The sequence below is a fragment of the Danio rerio genome, chromosome 24 (assembly GCF_052040795.2).
Source record: "Danio rerio strain M-AB ecotype USA chromosome 24, GRCz13ab, whole genome shotgun sequence".
Lineage (NCBI taxonomy): Eukaryota > Metazoa > Chordata > Actinopteri > Cypriniformes > Danionidae > Danio > Danio rerio.
The window spans coordinates 25,650,001-25,671,039 of record NC_141044.1 but is presented as its reverse complement, the minus strand read 5'-3'; the positions used below and the strand labels follow the sequence as shown (position 1 = coordinate 25,671,039).

Below are 21,039 nucleotides of genomic sequence, written 5' to 3'. Positions count from 1 at the left end.
TAATATGAGTTAGCCACTAAATCAAAAAGGTACGAATTGTCATGAGATTGTGTCGGTTTATTCATATTCATATTTATAAACACAACTGTCATGCTGCTCTTTTTGACTGTTTTGTGACTGAATAATATATGGGTCAGTGTGGACCGCTTTCAGCCATTTTTTTCTTTCTGCAAGCTGTACATTTATTAAAGGGCTATTACTTATTATTGCTCAGTGTTTTTTCCCTAATTGTTTACTTTTGTGGCAAATAGCCATGTAATAAGCAGTGTAATATAAATGTAGGTGGTTGCTTTTGCAAATTTAAGCTCTAGATATACATTATCTTCATTGTGTTACGAATATTGGGTAACACTGTACTTGAAGCAGGTGTTCATAAGAATGTCATTAAACTTTTATAATCATATACCACATGATGAATATGAATAAGATTTTATGCATGCTTATTGCAACTATTATAGTGTCATTCACTCAATTATGTCAAACCAAAGATGACATTGTTTGGGATGTCTTTGTTATGACAACTTAACATCTACAGATGTTTTCTTGTCTGATTAATGATGCTCAATGTGAGTTTGTGAACTGACCATTGCCTGTTTCCTCTTTTTCTCAGGAAATCCAGTTTGAAAGGTTAACTCGGGAGCTGGAGGCAGAGCGTCAGATAGTGGCGACTCAGTTGGAGCGATGCAAACTGGGGTCTGAGGCAGGTGGCAGTATGAGCAGCATCAGGTAATGCTAATATATTGTGTGGGATGTGTGCACAGGCTATCTAATGCTTCAACAAGTCTCTATAATGAGAACATGATGTCTGAAGGAGGGAAATGTGTGCTTATGAAAACATAGGGGGTGTTTTTGGCTTTTATATAGAGGGGTCAGAGAGAGGTTTAAGGCGAGACAGTGCAGCCAAAAAAATAATAAATCTTGCAACTGTAATTTTTTTTTTTTTGCTTTACCTGTACATAGTGTTTTTTCTTTAGTCTTCTGTAAAGAAAACACCCAGAATACAATTTTAAGAGTACTTTTGTCACACTTTATCAAATGTTTACCGTAGACTTCAATCTCAATACATATTTTAAAGATGATTTGCTTTTCAAAATATGATTTAAAAAAAGATTTATTAATATAATCAATCAGCTAGGAAAATATGGTCATCTTTTTTGCCCTTTTCACATGTGTCTTGCCTTAGCATGTCATTCTGAACCTTGAGTTTAAATGTGAAAAAAGTGTGTGTGGATCCCCATGTTGATGGATATGGATGATGCTTTATTTGTCTTGTGTACATGTGACTTTTTTTGTCGCATGAGGCATCTGGGTTAAACTAGTTTTCACAATCGTAGAACAGGTTTCTTTCATGCCTTGGAGAGGCTTATAGACATTTACTGCATGACAGAGCTCCATCCGAGCCCCAAACTCACTTCTGCATATACGTCACTTACAGAAGCTGAGCAAGAACATACAATAGACTTCTAATGTTTTTATTCTGAAGCTAAAATAATAGCAAGTATGTATGTATTTTATATTATTATTATTATTTATAAGAGTATTACAGTTAAAATCAGAATTGCTAAACCCACCTTGAATTATTTTTCTTTTTTAAGAAATTCCCAAATGATGTTTAACAGAGCAAAGATATTTTTACAGTATGTCTGATAATATTGGAGAAAGTTTTATTTGTTTTATTTTGGCTATTTGTTTGATAGTCTACAGAATGAACCATCATTTTACAATAACTTGCCTAATTACCCTATCCTGCCTAGTTAACCTAATCAACCTAGTTAAGCCTTTAAATGTCACTTTAGGCTGTATAGAAGTGTCTTAAAAATATCTAGTCAAATATTATTTACTGTCATCATGGCAAAGCTAAAATAAATCAGTTATTAGAAATGAGTTAATAAAACTATTATGTTTAGAAATGTGTTGAAAAATCTGCTCTCCGTTAAACAAAAATTGAGGAAAAAAATAAACAGGGGAGCTAATAATTCAAACTTCAACTGTAAATGTGTGTGTGTGTGTGCGTGTGTGTGTGTGTGTGTGTGTGTGTGTGTCTAATCTTTACTTAAGCGAGTGTGCCATTAGCTTGCCCAGCATTCAATAGCAATTAACATCATTTAGCTTTTGTTAACATTCCTCACACTTGTTAATTATGCACAACTCTTGGCAGTTTGACCTTCCAGGAGTCTCTTGTTGACTCAGAGTTTCTTGGTTTCAGTAAAAGAGGAAGTAAAAGGGACCCTGAAGGTCTTTTCCTCTTTTATATTGACTCTCAGCAGCAGTGACTCTCAGATGGCGGACAGCTTCAAATAACATCTTCAGCTTCCAAAATGCACTGTATGAATATGTTTGACTGTTAAAGATAATGTATCATGAACATCTATGTTGAAGTGTTTTTAAAAAAAAAAGCAAATCAGATTTAACCTTGAGGGCTCTAGTTTAATGATCTAGGCGCAAAGTCTAAAGGGCATGATGCGAAAGCATTAAGGGCTTGTCCGAAACCACTTTTGCTATTTTAAGGATGGAAAAGTACGCTCTTCACTCTGGTACATGGTCTAACAGGGTTGTTTTTATTCTCTTAATGAGTTAAGGGTGTGTTTTGAGCATAACGTGCATTAAACCAAATCAGAGTCTCATCTCCCATTCCCTTTAATGCCAGGAGCTTCAGCGTCAATGCTTGACAGAGGGTGTGTCTGAAGTTGGAGCTGACGTGATTGTCACAGCAGCATCAGTCAATAAAATTAGTCAGAATTTGGCTACTGTCTGAGCTGGTTTATTTGCATACAGCGATCTGATTGGCTGATGCTTTTGTTGGCGCTTGAAAAGTTGAGAAAGTCTCAACTTCTGCAGCAAGCAACACTGCTGTAGCAGCGCCTACAGATCCACGATTTAATTCAGTGAAGACATTCTTTGCAATGCAAATTCATTTAGATTCACTAGTAGATTATATCTACTAAATTGCAGAAAATATTACTTTACGAGCTGTATTGTAAATAAATCACAATAAAACAATAAAATCACAATAAAACACATTTAATTGAAGTTATTAATACAAATTACATTAATATGAAACTCAATAACTATACACAGTCCAGTCAAATCTCATGACTCACTTGACTGTACATATGCACATTTACATAAGTTAATAAATAGACTCAATGGACTAAAAAAAATCTCCCAAAATCTAAGGATTACTGTGTGCACAGATTTTGTGTGGGCCTACTAATAAGGTGATGTTCAAATAAGTTCTACACTTGTTTTGTTGTTTCTGGAGTTTCAGAATAGCACGTAAAGGCTCTGCCTGATTTTGGCAAACATCATTTTATTTGTATCTAAATTGATATACACAAATGGCATATTTTTGTTCACACCCAAAAGCTGACAAATTTGACAAGCTATAATTGTAACATTGATAGTGATGCTGGCAATGTAGTGAGGATCGGGTCTGGGGAAGAGCGGTTCCAGAAATCAAAGACGAGGGCTTTTGCTTTTTACATGTTTTTAATACTTGAATTCGTACCTCCCGGTACGTATTTCGCGGGCCGCGGGGCTAGGCTTCCACAACGAGCCCGGGTTGGTATTAGCGTATTTTTTACAACTAAAGAAAACCACTGCATTTCCACTGCATGAAGGGCATTTGCTGCATAAAAACTTGCTGGATAATTTGGCGGTTCATTCCGTTGTGGTGACCCCAGATTAATAAAGGGACTAAGCCGACAAGAAAATGAATGAATGAATGAAAACCACTGCATATCCTAGTAAAGTGTTTAACGGAGGCCAGCTGGCGAGTGCAACCCGAAAAGCATCACTCACATAGCCTCCTCCTTATAGCATTCGCCTCCCATGCAGGAATTGCTGGTTCGATCCCCGCTTGGAACTAGTGGGTGGGTGAAGGACTAGATGGAATATGATAACTGTAAATAGTTTTGAATTTTAAATACTTTGGATTTTACTCAACATCAGTGGTGTAATGTAACATACCTTATGTGTAAAAACTACAGTGATTGAGTAATTTGTTTATATTGCTGTTGTTGTATTACTACATGGATGAGTTGGTCAGTTGTGAACATTTGACATTATTGCACACATTGCTTTCCCACACTTTAACCAGAAGAGGTCCTCATAAAGCTCTGATTTTGAAGCCTCAAGTAACGAACCTTTTTCCGATACAATTGAGTCGAGCGCTTCAATGGTTCAGAAAGCTTAATTTCACCATCATTACAAAACAGGAACAAACAAGTCTATGTATATGGACAATCCAGAGTTGTAATCGTAATAGCAGACAAGTGGTCTAAAGACAGGCAGCAAACAGAGATAATCAAATAAAGCAAGGCAAGGTCAAACACGGAAACCAGAGCAAGGGGAAACCGCGTCAGCTTACAGCTTACAAGACCCAGCAACATAGTGTTTGTTTGTGCTGCTAATGTAGTCCAGTAATCAGTCCAAAAGCAGCATCAGCTGTGACGGTCTAATCAGTGGAGACTTGAAGCAGGTGTGTGTGTGTTGCATGACTGAATATGTAGTCCATAAAATGGCTGTTTTGTAGTTCGTGTGAATGTGAGTGTTTTCCAGCGATCTCTGGAAAAAAGGGCATAATATGTCCCCTTTAGTGTTCATTCTGGTAGGACTGTGTGTGCATGTGATTGTGCAAACCCATAGCAAGCTGCCTTCACTTTTACCACACATTTTCACTCCCTATTCGCATATGTCTATTATGAAAGAAATCAGTCTTTAACAGGACCGATGAAAGAAATGAAGTCATGCTGCGCACAGAGTCCCAAAGTTACCAGCCAGAGCTTGTGCGGGAATGAAGCCATAATGTTTTACTGCTACATAATATTGATTTAGTCTTTTAATTTCCCAATTTAACTATTCCACAATAGCACACTTTTGTTCAGTAGATGACTGGGGAGAAAAACACTTATTGAGACTTGTTTGTGCATAGTGTTTTTCAGTTTGTGGTTTAGGTTAACATTATAATATATATTATAATATATACATATATATATATATATATATATATATATATATATATATATATATATATATATATATATATATATTAAATTTGTAATCAGTAACACTCACTTTGAAGCTGCGAGTCCTTCTGGGACGTTACATTGGACAGTTTTTTTTTTTTTTTTCAATCAATTCCTCTTTCATTTGTTATTATAATACTCAGTAATTTTAGTTAATTATATTATTTCATATCCCAAACAATGTTTATCATCTCAAGAATAGATTTAATATAGATAATATAATATTATTAAACATTTTAAATATAATATAATATAATATAATATAATATAATATAATATAATATAATATAATATAATATAATATAATATTTTTATAATAGCACAAACACACATTTATGCACATAATTTAAGTGTATTATTTATAATATTTTGTCACAATACAAACAACAATATTATATATTTTACTATATTAATTTATTTTGATATTATAAAAAAAACATTTTTTAATATAAATTTAGAATTAATATAAACAACTGTAATAATAAAATTGTTGCAATATGAACACATTAAGAAACAAAATGCCTGACTGTTTTGTCTTAGTTGTGTTTTTGGTGTGTGTTTTACCATCTGTTGCATATTGTTGGCTTTGATACATGAGCCAGTGTCTGCTAGCAATGACTTATCAGCCTGACAGTGTGAAGCATGAACAGACTGGAGATGCTCTTACAGTAGACCGGCCTTCATTGTCAAATGAGTCTCCTGGGGATTCTGGGTAGAGTTGATAAAGAGACACTCGGCTCACTGGGCCTCACAGTGGGGAAGAGGCAGACTTGCATAGATGCCACAAAACCACAAAATATGGCAAGCCGATTTAATTTTGAATGTACGTTTGACATGACTGTTTTCAACTGAAGCCATTTTTACATTTTTTATGTGTTTGGCCTTTTACTCACACAACAGTTTTTTGTTTTGTTTTTTTGTCTTCTTACAAATTGCTTTTGCCTATTAGCATGACTTTTGGGGAATAGCCGTTATTAGACATTTTGAGAAGATCATCTGTCTGCAAATCTTTTCCAAACATTGCAAAAAAAAAAAAAAATGCTGTTGACTAAAATTTACATTTTAAAGGTCACCTGTTTTATACCTCCTCTTTCAACATTTAATGTAAGTCTTTTGTGTCTTCAGAATGTGTCTGTAAAGTTTCAACTCAAAATACCCATCACACTATTTATTGTACCTTTTTAAATCTGGAAAATTTGAGCTGTTAAGACATTGTAGCTGTTTTTGTCACGTGCGTGTCAGAGCCAGAGATCTGTCTGTATTGCTCTGATGCATGTACCCCTCACGTAGATAAACTGCACAGGGGCAGACAAAAATGAATCAGATCTCCCTTAAAGTAAGATCTTTCCTAACTGTTATTTGATATATTTGAGTTAATTCAAGCCTTTCTGCAAGGATGAGCTGCTATAAAGTTGTTATAAAGTTTGCGCTCATGATAATAGTTAGTGTTATTTTAACTATGTAAAACAGTTTTTTTTTTTTTTTATTCAAAACTCTGGAAGTGACGCGGTGGTGAAGTAGGTAGTGCTGTTGCCTCAAAGCAAGAAGGTCGCTGGTTCGAGCCTTGGCTGGGTCAGTTGGCATTTCTGTGTTGAGTTTGCATGTTTTCCCATGTTTCCAGTGATTGGTTGCGGCTGGAAGGGCATCCGCTGCGTAAAACGTATGCTGGATAAGTTGGCGGTTCATTCCTCTGTGGCAACCACAGATTAATAAAGGGACTAAGTTGAAAAGAAAATGAATGAATGAATGAATGAAAATTCCTTGAAATGATAATGATTATAGGACTAATTGGCTTGCCATATTGAAACGGTATCATCTATTGCAAAATTGTACTAAAATTGTAATAACATTTTACTGTAATTAAAGGTACAAATAATTTGATTTATTAAGTAAGCTTTGTTTACGTGGGAATTTCAATTTCTGAAATCAATAATTATGTTTTTAACTGTTAAAATGTAATTGTTAACTATAAGTTAAATTCATGTCCTGTGAATGATTAAAAGTCCATATAGTTTAATGTTTCTAGATTTTTTTTTTCTAATTGAAAATCAAAATTGATTGTATTTATAATAAAATAAAATGAAATTCATTTATTTCAGTAACTTGATGTCTGTGAATTATCATGTGGCTGTTAATAACAAGAATCATATTAGGAAATGGAAGTAATGTGAAATTGGCTTGTCATACTGAAAAGCCATTACATAAAAATCCCCAAATTTTACTAGTGAAAATGCCATTAGAGATATCAAGAATGTATTATTTCAAAAACTATTGTTTTTTATGTGGTGAAAGTTTATATTTTAGGAATGATTAAAAGCCAAAACAGCTTGCCATACTTAGAAGGTATTACTGTACAAGTTGTGTGCAGTTTTCTTTTAGTGCACTGAATTTAACTCTGCTATTTTCTTAAAGCGTGAAATAAGCTGAAATGTGCCGCATCAATTTTTAAAAATGCATAAAAATGCAAATAAGACACTTTCTGAAATCCAACTCGACTGTAAACATGACCCACATGTCATGTCTAATTGGAAAACTCATAGCCGAAAACCAATTTAAACTGGTGCACATTTAATTTTTCCCTTTTGCTTGTATTTCTCGAGTGTGTTTTCAGTGGCAGCGCAGTGAGAGTTGAGTAAACAGAGTGTGATTCATGTGTGTTAATGTGTTACTGCTGTAAATCCAGTCACTCTCTGGCACTGGATCAGTCTGGTTCACGGCTGTCTGGAACACGTCCTGCCCAATAACATGATTACACACACACACACAAACACACGCACACACACTTTTACAGCTGTTTTCATGGAAACTTCCCATATACTTAATGATTTGTATACTGTACAGACTGTATAATCTGTCCTCTTTCCCCAATCTCACCCCTAAACCCAAAATACCTGATTCTGTGTCATTTATGAGTCGTTTTCATCATTGTTTCACAAAAAGGTCACAATTTAGTAGTATTGCTGTGCATACTAGTATCCATCATGAAAATAACATTACACTTTATTTCCTCTTATATTTTGAAATGACTTTGGAATTACAAGCATATCTGTGACCAAAGCTCAAATCTTTCAGATTATTTTCTCTTTATATTCCCTATAATTAAGTAATATTCAATATACAATACTGTAATTTCAGTAAGTTGCCTTTTAAAACTCAACGGATGAACTGTGAGGAGAATAATGACACTTCATTGATTGTTTACAGTTTAACAGGCATTACACATTATTTACACAGAGCAATGTGGAGCGCAGGAAAATGATTTATATATTTTAAAGAGGCTCATAGGTAATTTTTACAAAACGTTCAGCGTTTGTCGATCACGACTCTCTCATCTCTCTCAGGCGGGATGGTAAAATAATCTGCCTGAATAACCTTTTAGTCTTTATTCTGTCAGGAGACGTGGCTCGCGGTTGACAGTCAATCGTGTGTGGAAATAACTGTGCGGAAAGATAGCAGACATCAGGAACTGAGAGAGACCTGCTTGTCTCAATCAACTGCTGTCTCCCATCAGCTCTTCATTCAGGCAGTTTAGACAGTGCCTGTCTTCCTGGACAGCGTTTTTGGACATCAGGACATTTATATAGTGGGTACTGTCATTGAAAGCTGCATTTTTTGGCCATTATACAGTAGGAGCCTTCCTCCATGGCCACTGTGAAGACCCAAAATATTCAGAACTTTGGATATAATGACTAAAGTTTTGTTTGCTTGTTTGTCTTGTACAGGAAGTAGGTGTTATATAAAAATGGGAATACAGATTAAAAATAATCCTAATTATTAGAAGTAACATTGTTCATTTGAATTCATTTGATTAATTCCAGCAGAAACTGTTCTGCAGGTTAATATAATTTTGCAAAACAAACAACACAAAATGAGAATAGTACACATTAATACGGTAGAAATTATGTCATGACTTATTTATTCATTATAAAGGATTTATTAATTAATTATAGTCAAATTTTAGTTCATGATATGTTAAGCTAATTGAGATAGATTTTTTAAACAGAAGTAGGAAGAATTTTGTTTCTTGATTTATAATATTTTGATGCATCCTTTTTTTGGATTTTGGATTTTGTTGAACATCATTAGGCTTGGGTATTGTTTTGGCTTTTTTCGATGTCAGTGTTAAAGCAATACTTTTAAAATGGTATCGGTGCCAAAACATTGCCTGAACCAATGATTTTGAGCCACAAATTTGTGGTGGATGACTCTAGAATAACTTTTCATTTGACAAAAAATGGGTCGTCACTGAGTACATTTACATGGACACCAATACTTTGATTTTAATATGCTTAAGAGTTTACTATGTAAACATTGATTTTTGATTACCTTAATCTGAATTAAGTCATAATTGGTCTAAACAGAAATCAGATTAAGACATGTGGAGTATGCCTATTTTAGTTTAAGCTTAAGTTGAGCACAGATATGTAAACATCCTAATCAAACTATTAGCGACCATAATGAAACACCCCTTAAATGATGAAGAGTCCTTATAAATCTCCAGTACTAACCTGTGTGTGTGTCTTGCACTTGAATAACAGCTACAATGTCCTAACAGCTCGAATTTGCCAGATTTAAAAAGGTAAGATAATAAGAAAGTGATGCGTATTTTGAGCTGAAACCGAAGACGCAAAAGAAACAACATAAAACAAACATGTCAAAAATCACTGCAATTGCAAACCGATTTGATGTCAAAACTTTGACCTCCATTTGACATCCACACATTGATATGCTTTTAAATAAAAACACAAAAAGTATTATAATACAAGAAGATTTTTATTTAACTGAAGGCCTCAAGTACAAATGACAAATTTATACATGATTTTCTATCCCTACATTGAATGTTAACTACCTTGATTTCAGAAGAACACGTGTCAAAAATATAATGAAATTTAATTATAGGCAAGGCAAGTTTATTTATATAGCACATTCCATACACTATGGTAATTCAAAGTGCTTTACATAAAAATAAAAGGAAAAAGTATAAGAAAATAAAAACAACAACAAAATAAAAATGACTAAAAACAGATAAAATCTGATTAAATTGTGTTAAACAGGTTTTAAAAGAATAAAAAAGAAAATGACATAACAGTGTGATCTGCCGGACAAAGCACAGTGCTCATTCAGTAAAGGCACAGCCAAACAGATCTGTTTTTAGTCTTGATGTGAATGTACCTAATGTTGGACCACATCTGATTATTTTCTGGAAGCTGATTCCAGCAGAGGGTGGTGTAGTAACTGAAAGCGGATTCACCCTGCTTTGACTGAACCCTTGGAATTTCTTATTTATTTGATCCTAATGATCTGAGTGATCTGTTTGGTTTGTATTCAGTGAGCAAATCTGTAATGTATTGAGGTCCTAGGCCATTTAATATTTTATAGACAAGTAATAATACTTTAAAATCTATTCTGAATGTAACCGGGAGCCAGTGTAAAGACCTGAGGACAGGTGTGATGTGCTTTGATTTCCTGGTTCTGGTCAGAATCCTGGCAGCAGCGTTCTGAATGAACTGAAACTGTTTTGACTCTCTTTTTGGGAAGACCAATGAGGAGTCCATTACAGTAATCCACTCTGCTGCTGATATAAGCATGAACAAGTTTCTCTAAGTTCTCACTGGAAACAAAGCATCTAATTATTGCAATGTTTTGAGATGATAGTATATGCTGATTTATTTATTGCTTTGACATACTGAAACTTATCTGTCTCCAGAATCACACCAAGATTATTGACCTTATTTTGTTTTCTTGACATTGTATTTTGTTTTTAAGTTCACCTTGGAGAACTTCGCTTTGTTCCCAAACGCAGTGACTTCAAGACCTATAGGACATGTTCATTCATTTATTCATTCATTCATTCATTTTCTTTTCTGGCTTAGTTTATTAATCAGGGGTCGCTACTGTGGAATGAATGACGCCAACTTAGCCAGCATATGTTTTATGCAGCGAATGCCCTTACAGCTGCAACCCATCACTAGGAAATATAGGACATGTTTTAATGCCAACTTTAGATATCAATTTGATGTCATTTTGACAGCAAGATTAGTCAATTGACATCAAATCGATTTGCATTGTTGATGTGCTTTCCGATGTCATTTTGAAATAAAGGCGTGCTTTAATATGTGTATAGCTGTCAAAGTAGGCAACTTACTAATTTATGGTTTCCATTTGTACTGATCTAAAATGTATGTTCATTTTAAATATGGGATTTAGATTAGCTTATATATGTAATCTACAGTTGCGAGTATGTAGAAGATGTATGAGCATCCTCAGTATTAGTGTGAAGTGCTGCATGTGTGTGTCTTCCTGCAGCAGTTCTGTATCTCTCCAGCTCAGCTTCATCTCTTTCTCTTCCTCCATGTTTTTCTCTCAGTGCCTGGGGAACAGCAGGCAGTGTTTAGTGAAAGGTCATCTCTGAATAACATGTCTGACTCTGTGTTCTCTATGTGGCCGTTTTCCCCAAAGCTTTCAGCGCTGTGCATTTACATTTTTCACCCAAAATTCTTCTCACTCACTGCGTATTAAAGTCGGCTGCAGGCTCTCAGCTAAATTTAAATCTCTATGCTATAAGCTACACAGATCTGTTACAGCTAGTTTTCACCTTAGAGTGTTATAAAGTACAACTCGAAATTGCGAAGCAAGTTTAAAATAATAATTATGGCCTGTGCAAATATCCAAACCCATCGCAAGATAGTTTTCTGTTTATTTTTGTTGCACATTATTTTAAATAGTTGAGCTTGTTAAAGTAGGATGGACACTGATGGGCTTTTTGTGTTTTATTCATTCATTACTTGATTAAACAAATAGTTTTACAAGTGATTGCAATGATATTGTTTCTCTGATCTGTTCAGAGGTGATACTTTTACATTTAGAATGCTTTTTAAAACCTTATATATGATCTGGTTCCACACAACTAGTCAAGTTTTAATTTTACAAAAATGAGATACATGAAAGCTTAATAAACAATCTTCCCATTGATATATGATTGGTTAGAATAAATAATATTTGAATATCTGCAATCTAAGGGTAGAGAAATAATCAAAAATTTTGAAAATGGCCTTTAATGTATAAGTTAAGTTCTCAGCAATTCCCATCACCAATCAAAATAATGAATAAAATCAAACTAATCAAAATGTTGACCCTTTTTTTCTTTGCTATTTCCAAAAGTATACGCATGAAGAATAAAGATGGGTTTTGCTTTCCAAGGTTACAGTGCATATCATTTAGAATTGCATTATGGGGTTGGCCATATTGCCTTGTGGTTAGCGTGCTGACATACAGTATGGTGCAGTAGCACTTCAGGGTGTGCCGAGTTTGAATCCAAGCTCAAGGACATTTTGTCACCTTAGAATTATAAGGTTCTGAATATCTTTGACATTTTTCTGTCAAAATTGAGTTATTGACATATTCTTGTTAAATGACAACTTACTTACATTATGGGATGTTTTTTATAAGTTGTTTACATTTTAAGACTTTTTTATTTAAAAAAAAAAAATGTTACACACACTGATTGCTATGGAATGTAAAAACTTTGAAGCTCAATGTCTCAAAATCATTCAGAACACAAATAGAACCTTGTAATTCCAAGGTGATGATTTCCCGTCCTTACCCCCTCTCTCTCTTCCACTTTGCTTCCTGTCTGAAATGCTGCTCTGTCCACTTAATAAAGGCAAAAAGGCCTTTTAAAAAAAAAAGGCAAAAATTTAATTTTTTTTAATGAATTGCATTATGGGAACTTTGATAACTTTTGTGAATGTGAAGTATATTTTGTCAGGGTTGGTCATGAAAATGGTACTGGATAATGAGGTAGCTAGTTTTTCCTTCATTGTTTTGATTTATTTCTAACACAGTATATTATATCAAAATGCCAATTTTAAGTTTAAAAAAGATTGCATTATAAAGCATTATAATCAATTATAATATTGGTACGCTTACTCTTGTGGGTTAATCTTCCTAGCAGACACACAACCTCATAAGACATTCATTTCAGGTTAGAGTTACGTCATGAGCATCTAAGGACAATGATATTTGACGTCCAATAAGGACGTCAAATGACGTTGAGGTTTGTTTGATTTTAGGTTGTGTTGCAAAGTGACCAAAATCCACGAGGAGCCAACATCTTAAGCCATCATCATATTGACGTCAAATACTGGAATTTATTCATCAGGTAGCAACCAAAATCCAACATCTGATAGACATCTTATTGGTAATGTCCACTCAACGTCAAGCTGTAACATCATTAGACGTTGTGTTGAAATGTAACCAAAATGCAACATCTTGCTGACGATGACATGAGTCTGACATGGGTTTCTGACATCCTGTGTCTGCTGGGTTAATACAGAGAGTTAAGAGACAGAGACGTTATGAGTTTCATAATGATAGTTCATCCTCGTTTTCTTTTTTTTTTCTTTTGTTAAACATGAACGTAGGTATATTAAAAAATGTTGGAAACCAGTAACCATAAACAATCAATAAAACATGTATAAGAATGGTTACCAGTTTTCAACATTAAAAAATAAATAAAAAATCTTGTGGGAAAAAAAAAAAACTACAACATTTTTATAACAAGTAAAGGGTTAGTAAAAGATAATAAAAGTTTTGGGTAAATTGTCTCTTTAACTGATTTAAAGATTTAATTTGTATTTAATTTTGTTATATAAAGAAACTATTATTATTCATAAATATAAAAATGGAGATCGATAGACATGGAATAAATATATATGTATATATTTTTACATATACAATTTTTATATAAGTTTATATATATATATATATATATATATATATATATATATATATATATATATATATATATATATATATATATATAAAATGTATAAATATATTATATAATACACATTATATAAATACATATAAATATAATATCTTATGTTTTTCGTTATTTTCATTATCGGAACATTTATTTATTATGCTGAATTTTTGTAGCCTTTAGTAATGCATATAAATTAGTAAATAAAGCTATTAAGGTGCGAGTCTGTACAGGGTGAGGTGCACAATGTCAAAGTATCTTCAAGTTTTTAACAACAGACTTTTTCTCATTAATTGAAAACAGTCATTATAAAAACCTACAGCTACATTTTTAGAAAACCCACAGCAAATAATTGTGTCAGGTTCTGACATTATCCCTGTTCCACTCAATTATTAAATATATTTTCACAATTAAGAAAATGAAAGCATATATTTTAATACAGCCTTGTCCCATTTGTGATAGTTACAGGTACAGTAAACTGAGAAACAGTCAAAATTAGCTCCTTTTTTATTCCTTGGCAAACTCTCTGTATAAATCGGCAATAAAATATTACTTTCTTAATGTGCAAAAATGGATTGACATGTTTTGGTTTTTGCCAACTCACAACAGAAGGATGTTAAGGTATATTATAGAAGCCGTGTTACATTTGCATGAATTAAGCTCTTTTTGTATAGATCCACTCTTTGTTTCAGTGCATGTTTACCTCTTATTTGTTTGTTTGTTTGTATGTGTTCGTGGGTTTCACCATTCAGCAACTTTTTCACCCAACATCTGCTGTCCCAATAAGCTGTGCGGTTTGTGTGTGTGTATGTCTGTGTGTGTGTGGGCTACTCCAGGTCTCCCTTTTCTAAATGTCTGCTGTAACCTACAGAGAGGACATTAAGTCAAAGCTCTTTCAGACTATTTCTGCCAGTTCCTTTCTTTTCTATGCTGTATTTTTAGAGTCGAGATTTGCGTAGCTCTCGGGCTGAAGGCAATGTGTTATTATTCAAATTGGATAATGGGTTGCCAGTCAACGCTCCGCTGCAATAATGTACCGTGGTGAATTGCTTCGCCTGAAAGCATGACTGTCCATTTTGCTTCTGTTGAAGTTCTGCGCGTGTCTTTTAAGCGGCAAAGGTTGTGCATAAAGCGTAAGCTGGTGGAAATCATTATCCTAAAGACCATGTGACTACAAACAGGAGAAAAGTCGAGCAGGAAGAAGGGTGGAGTTGTCGGATGATTTCCTCAAATGTTATTTTAGAGGAGGTCTTGTTTTTTTATGTTATTGCAGGGGTATAGAACTTTACTAATATACCAGGATTTATTTCTGAAAAAGATTGGAATTAAAGAGTTTTTTTTTTTTTAGCATTTTGATATTGTGTTTTTGTAGTATTGTTTATAATCTGTTCGGACTGAAGCAATGGATGCCATATCCAATGGAAATATGCGAACTAGAAGGACGTTTTGAAGGTTTTATTTTATAAAGCCATAATAAGCCTCTTAAAGCCTGTGCGCATAAGGGACTGGGGTGACTCTGAACAGAACCCGCTCTTATAGAATGGCATTATGAGAAAAATTACATCAACAAAGCCCTTACAAAATTACCAAGCCTAGATTTTTCAATTATCCATCAATATGCATTTGGAGACAAACAATGACAAGGTAGATTAGCTTTAGCAATTTGGCATTTTGATAATTAATATGTGTTTTATTAATAGTATATTTGAAACGTAGTGTAATAATGTATGGCCATACACTCAAAATGCTTCACAATCATCAGGGGTGGGGGGAATCTCTCAACACTACCACCAGTGTGCAGCATCCACTTGCGCTAACCACACACCAGCTATTGGTGGAGTGGAGAGACACAGTGGCGTAGTGCAAAATGCGGAGGCCCCCCTGCAGGGATCGCTGACGGGGGCCCCTGATGAAGGGGGGGGGATACGTCATACGTCAATTTGCATATCACTGACGTCATCACGTTCTACCGTTTCTGTTTAACAGCCTATGGTTAATAAAGGGGTATTTATAATTGCACTATACTTTATATAAGCATGTTTATTTAACTAAATTTATTGCTGTTTGAATACAGTATATCATTATAGATGTGTAACGTTAGTGAATGTGCAGTAATCTCTCATATGAAATAAACTCAGACAAGTTCAGAAACTGTCACTAAAATATCTGTGATTATGAACAAGAAAAGAATAAACGGTCCAAATAAATTGTTAAAATAAAGTAGAAGTAGATCGGTTTGACTGTACAAGGGAAATACCTTCACACTGCCTGTTCTAAATCATTTGTCGTCGGTACGCAGAGGGGTGATCTGCTCTCGGGCTGCAGGTGGGAGAGGCTGCTGTAGAGGACTGACTGGGCCGCCTGTCAGTGCTGTGAGGTGGGGGAGGGGCCGGCGGCATCACACGCAGCTCGTTGAGAAGAGTAGGGACGGTACAGTATTGAAAAATGACAGTCTAAAAAAATCTCCAATAACACACAAATAAGTCGCTAGGGGGGTCTGAAAAGTCGCTAAATCTAGTGACAAAGTCGCTAAGTTGGCAACATTGGCGGAAAGCAATCAGAATGAAGTAGTCCACCGCTTGAGAGGTGTTCAGAGAACACAGACGTGTGAACTTTGGTTCCGACCACAGTTGTTCCCAACAGTTTATTGAAAATCGCGACAACGCGGGGCCCCCTAATCACGCGGGGCCCCCCCGCGGTGCGTGCCCTGCGGGCCCGTCCGCTACGCCACTGGAGAGACAGTTAAAGAGCCAATTCAGTGAATGGGGATGACTGGCAGGTAAGGGCCGATAAAGGGAATTTGGCCAGGACACTGGGGTTTTACCCCTACTCCTGCCATGGGATTTTTAATGACCACAGAAAGTCAGGACCTCGGTTTAATGTCTCATCTGAAAGATGGCGCTCACTGACAGTATAATGTCCCCATCAATTTACTGGGGCATAGGACTCACACAGACTCAGGTTGAGCACAAAGCTGCGATAATAATGTATTAAATTATTTAGGAGTGACTGAACAGTATTTATTCTTTTAATTTCAAATGAATGCTGTTATGTTTGAACTTGGGAAAATAATCTTGATTTCAAACTTGATAATCTACAGAAAGTAATTCATTGTTATTTATTAAGCACTAAATCAGCATATTCAAATGACTTTTAATGGATCACTTCAGAAACTGCTGAAAATTCAGTTTTGGCATTGGATAAATAAATGTACATCGTTAATAATGATATTTGGATAAAAATGCAATAAATTACAGTTGAAAACAGCTTATTTAGTTGTGAAAAGTTTTTTAATATTAACAATTTACCACATTTTTAATTTTCTTTAAAAATAAATAAAGTACTGACAACAAATAAAAACACAAACTCTGAGTGGCCATTAACAAAAGCACAATTGCTTGCTTAATAATAATAATATTAATAATGCATTTTCTTTGTGAAGCACTTTTCTCAAACCAACAATATGACAGTATAAATAATATAAAACATTCCCATAAATTAATAATCAAAAACAAAATTAGTTCAGAGAACCCTTAAAACCCACTTTTGCTTAAAATTTAGAATAATAAAAGTTTACAAAGGGTGGCATGGTGGCTCAGTGGTTAGCACTGTCGCCTTTCAGCAAGAAGGTACCTCTGAGTGCTCCGGTTTCCCCCACTGTCCAAAGACATGCAGTGAATTCATTGGTGAATTGAGTAAACAAAATTGGCCTCAGTGTATGAGTGTGTGTGTAAATGCGAGAGTGTATGAGTGTTTCCCAGTACTGGGTTGCGGCTAGAAGGGCCTGCATAACTCGTATGCTAGAATAGTTGGCGGTTCATTCTGCTGTAGTCCCTGATAAATAAGGGACCAAGCCAAAGGAAAATTAATAAATGAAAGTTTACAAATCAAGTATATACAGTATATACACTCACCGGCTAATTTATTAGGTACACATTACTAGTACCAGGTTGATCCTCATTTGTTTTCAGAACTGCCTTAATCTTTTTGAGGCATAGACTTAACAAGGTACTGGAAATATTCCTCATATATTTTAGTCCATATTGACATGATATCATTACGCAGTTGCCGCAGATTTGTCGACTGCACATAAATGATGCGAATCTCCCATTCACCACACCCTAAAGGCGCTCTATTGGATTGAGGTCTGGTGACTGTGCAGGCCATTTGATTACAGTGAACTCATGTTCAAGAAATCAGTCTGAGTCTGTGCAAATTATAGCCTCAGTTTCTTGTTCTTAGCTGACAGGAGTGGCAACCGATGTTATCTTCTGCTTCTGTAGCCCATCTGCCTCAAGGTTTGAGGTGTTCTGTGTTCAGAGATGCTCATCTGCATACCTAGGTTGTAACGAGTGGTTATTTGAGCTACTGTTGCCTTTCTGTCAACTCGAACCAGTCTGGCCATTCTCCTCTGACTTCCAGCATCAACAAGGCACCTGTGCCCACAGAACTGCCACTCACTGGATATTTTCTCTTTTTGTACACCATTCCCTGTAAAACCTAGAGATGGTTGTGCGTGAAAATCCCAGTAGATCAACAGTTTCTGAAATACTCAGACCAGCCCATCTGGCACCAACAACCATGCCACTTTCTAATTCATTTAAATCATCTTTCTTTACATTCTGATGCTCAGTTTGAACTGCAGATCATCTTGGCCATGTCTACATGCCTAAATTGTTGCTGCCATGTGATTGGCTGATTAGAAATTTGCGTTAACGAACGGTTGGATAGGTGTACCTAATAATGTGGCCGGTGAGTATATCATAATTATTTTGTAGCAGATTTTAATTGAAACCTTTAAATTAAAACCTTTCTGAATGAGCAGAAAGAATAATATTTCATTTCTTGGGCCAAGCAAACAAATGTGAATAAGTGGATAAGGTCAACATTAATATGCAAATCACAAGGGAAAAAAAGGCTGTAATGGAGCAAGAGGAGTGAACTTGACCTCTAAATGAATGCTCTATTGTGTCTAAAACAATCATTTGCATGTGATGAGAGAACCGGAGGGAGAAAAAAAAAAAGAAGCTAATAGATGGTTTGGTATGAAGCGTTTAGAGGAAGTGTAGAGTGTTTTGGTAGCCGGCTGGTGTAATGAATGACTTTCATTAGCTTGCAGTGGCCTGTGAAACACACAACATTGATTTTTTCCCTCTCTTTCTTCAGGGGATCATTGGGTGTATTGGTTAGAACGTGTGTTTATGTGTGTTTGGCACATGCTGGCCCTCGCAGAACCAAAAGGTCAGTTACGGGGTCACATGTCAGCATTTGTAAAGCCCTCAGTGGTCAGCAGTTTCTGAATGGGCTAATGAGAAGGACTCAGTGTGTGTGTCCTCTAATCTCCTGTGTGCTTTCCCGAGCTGCCCATCACGTGTGGTCAACTGCCAAATGCCACACGCACAGTCACAAACTGGGACTGTTGGCTGCATTGGGCAGCTTTGAAAGGATTCCTCATTTGGGGAAAAATACTGCTGCTCAGATTGGAAGAGATTGGTTTGATGTCGCTGGCTAGAGTTGAGAGTCATCTGGGGAGATTGTATCTTCAATTTAGGTATGTGTGTGTGCTTGTGTGTATAGCTTGTTTCTACTGAGCGTATGCAATTATTTCCATTTCCACTGTCAGAAGTACACTATAAAAAAGGATTGGTTGACTTCACTGAAAGTGAGTATAGCCTTAAAATATTTAAGTAAATGAAGTATGCATCATTAAAAAATTAAGTAAAATCAACTTAACAGTTCCAAATTACAATGGGCTTTAAGGTAAAGTCAACTTGTAGTCAACTTTACTCAGTTTTCTTATGTAAAATAAAAAACATGACATCAGATTGACGTTGTACTCCAACATCGTGGGACTTTGCATTTTGTTTGGAAATGAAAATTGCATTGAAGTCAAAACTCAGCATCAGGCCAGTGTCAATATCCAACATCAGACAGAGTTTGCATTTTGGTTACTTTCCAATGCAACCGAAAAACAAAAAAAAATATCAGCATCTAATGATGTTGTGTGGATGTTACCAATTTGATGTCTATCAGAGGTTGGATTTTGGTTGCCATCCCTGATGAATAAATGTCAGTATTTGACATCAGTAACACGTTGACTTAAGATGTTGACTCAATGTTGGATTTTGGTCACTTTTTAACAATCTAAAATCAACCAAATATCAACGCCATTTCATGTTGTTAGACTGTAAAAGATATGGAGGTAGTATCCGTGACATGACCCAAAGGTTTCTGAAGAAAGAAAATGAAGCTACAAGTAGGTGTGGCCAATTGTCGCCATTTTGTTTGCGCATCATCGCACAGACTGGGGGATACCAAACAAGGGCAAAGAGGCGGAGTGTGAGTGGAGACGCCAGCTGCCATTCGGCTTAGACTGGCTTTTCTTTGAGAAAACGCTTAATCATTTATTACCTGTGACTCGTTTGTGTTCTGACCACATGTGCTTGGTTGTGTACTACATTAAAAAAGTGTTTAGTCCTTTAACAATACTGCTGTAATACATTGAGCCACTAAGCATTGCTCTTATGACATTTTTTTACAAGAAGAAAACGTGAATTACTTCCAAACACTTAGTCTGTGTTAATAAATGCAATGCTGTTTATGAATTTCAGGCATAACACTGTATGACAACATTTCAGATGACTGTTCTATAGCCCAGGGTTTCCCAAACTTTTCAGCTCGCGACCCCCAAAATAACAATGCCAGTGACTCGCGACCCCCAATATCCTCTGAGGTGGTTATAAATATGCACACACACCAATAAACCCAAGTCTATTCTTCTTCTTTTTTTTTTTTGTCATAGCTGTAAATGTGCCAGAAAGTTTAACCTGGTATTATAAAATCAATCTGCTGCATCTGATGCTATTGCTGTGTCTTTAATATAATGTGATTACCTGAGGGGTCGCAATCCAATAGAACTAGTAACTATAAGCTACTATAGTAACTATATACAGTAGTGTATGTAGTAACTATAAACGACAATTTTTTTAGTAGGTTATGGATTAAAATGGTAATTCTCATGGTTTAAATAGCATTGTCCTTAGATGCTAGTGACCCAAATTTAACTTAACTTCTTATGATATTGTGTGTTTGCTGGGTAGAGTATAGTAATGGCATAAATTGGTTTTATTGATTACATTGACTAATGTATAGTTAACATTGATTTGTTTGAATGAAAATCACTTTTTACACTTCAAGTTATAAAGATAGGGGTCAGTGGAAAGTGATCATGGATGCTGTAGGAATGTA

The 21,039-nt window shown here is 35.3% G+C and overlaps 1 protein-coding gene and 1 long non-coding RNA gene across 10 annotated transcripts in view; both read left to right on the top strand.

Moving 5' to 3' along the window:
- The window catches only part of ctnnd2a (catenin (cadherin-associated protein), delta 2a), a 640,689-nt gene that overhangs the window by 159,724 nt on the left and 459,926 nt on the right, over positions 1–21,039 (top strand). For 8 of the 9 annotated variants that reach the window (XM_087309485.1, XM_087309483.1, XM_087309489.1 and 5 more), the window contains one exon: positions 611–726. In XM_087309485.1, coding sequence (XP_087165611.1) covers positions 611–726 — 116 coding nt within the window. Of the gene's footprint in view, positions 1–610; positions 727–19,128; positions 19,343–21,039 lie in introns of those variants that run through there. The other variant, XM_087309490.1, reaches the window with a different exon arrangement.
- Positions 9,289–13,569, top strand: LOC147838045 (uncharacterized). Its single transcript, XR_015524966.1, has 2 exons — positions 9,289–12,848; positions 13,012–13,569. It is a non-coding gene; the product is annotated as an uncharacterized LOC147838045 (long non-coding RNA).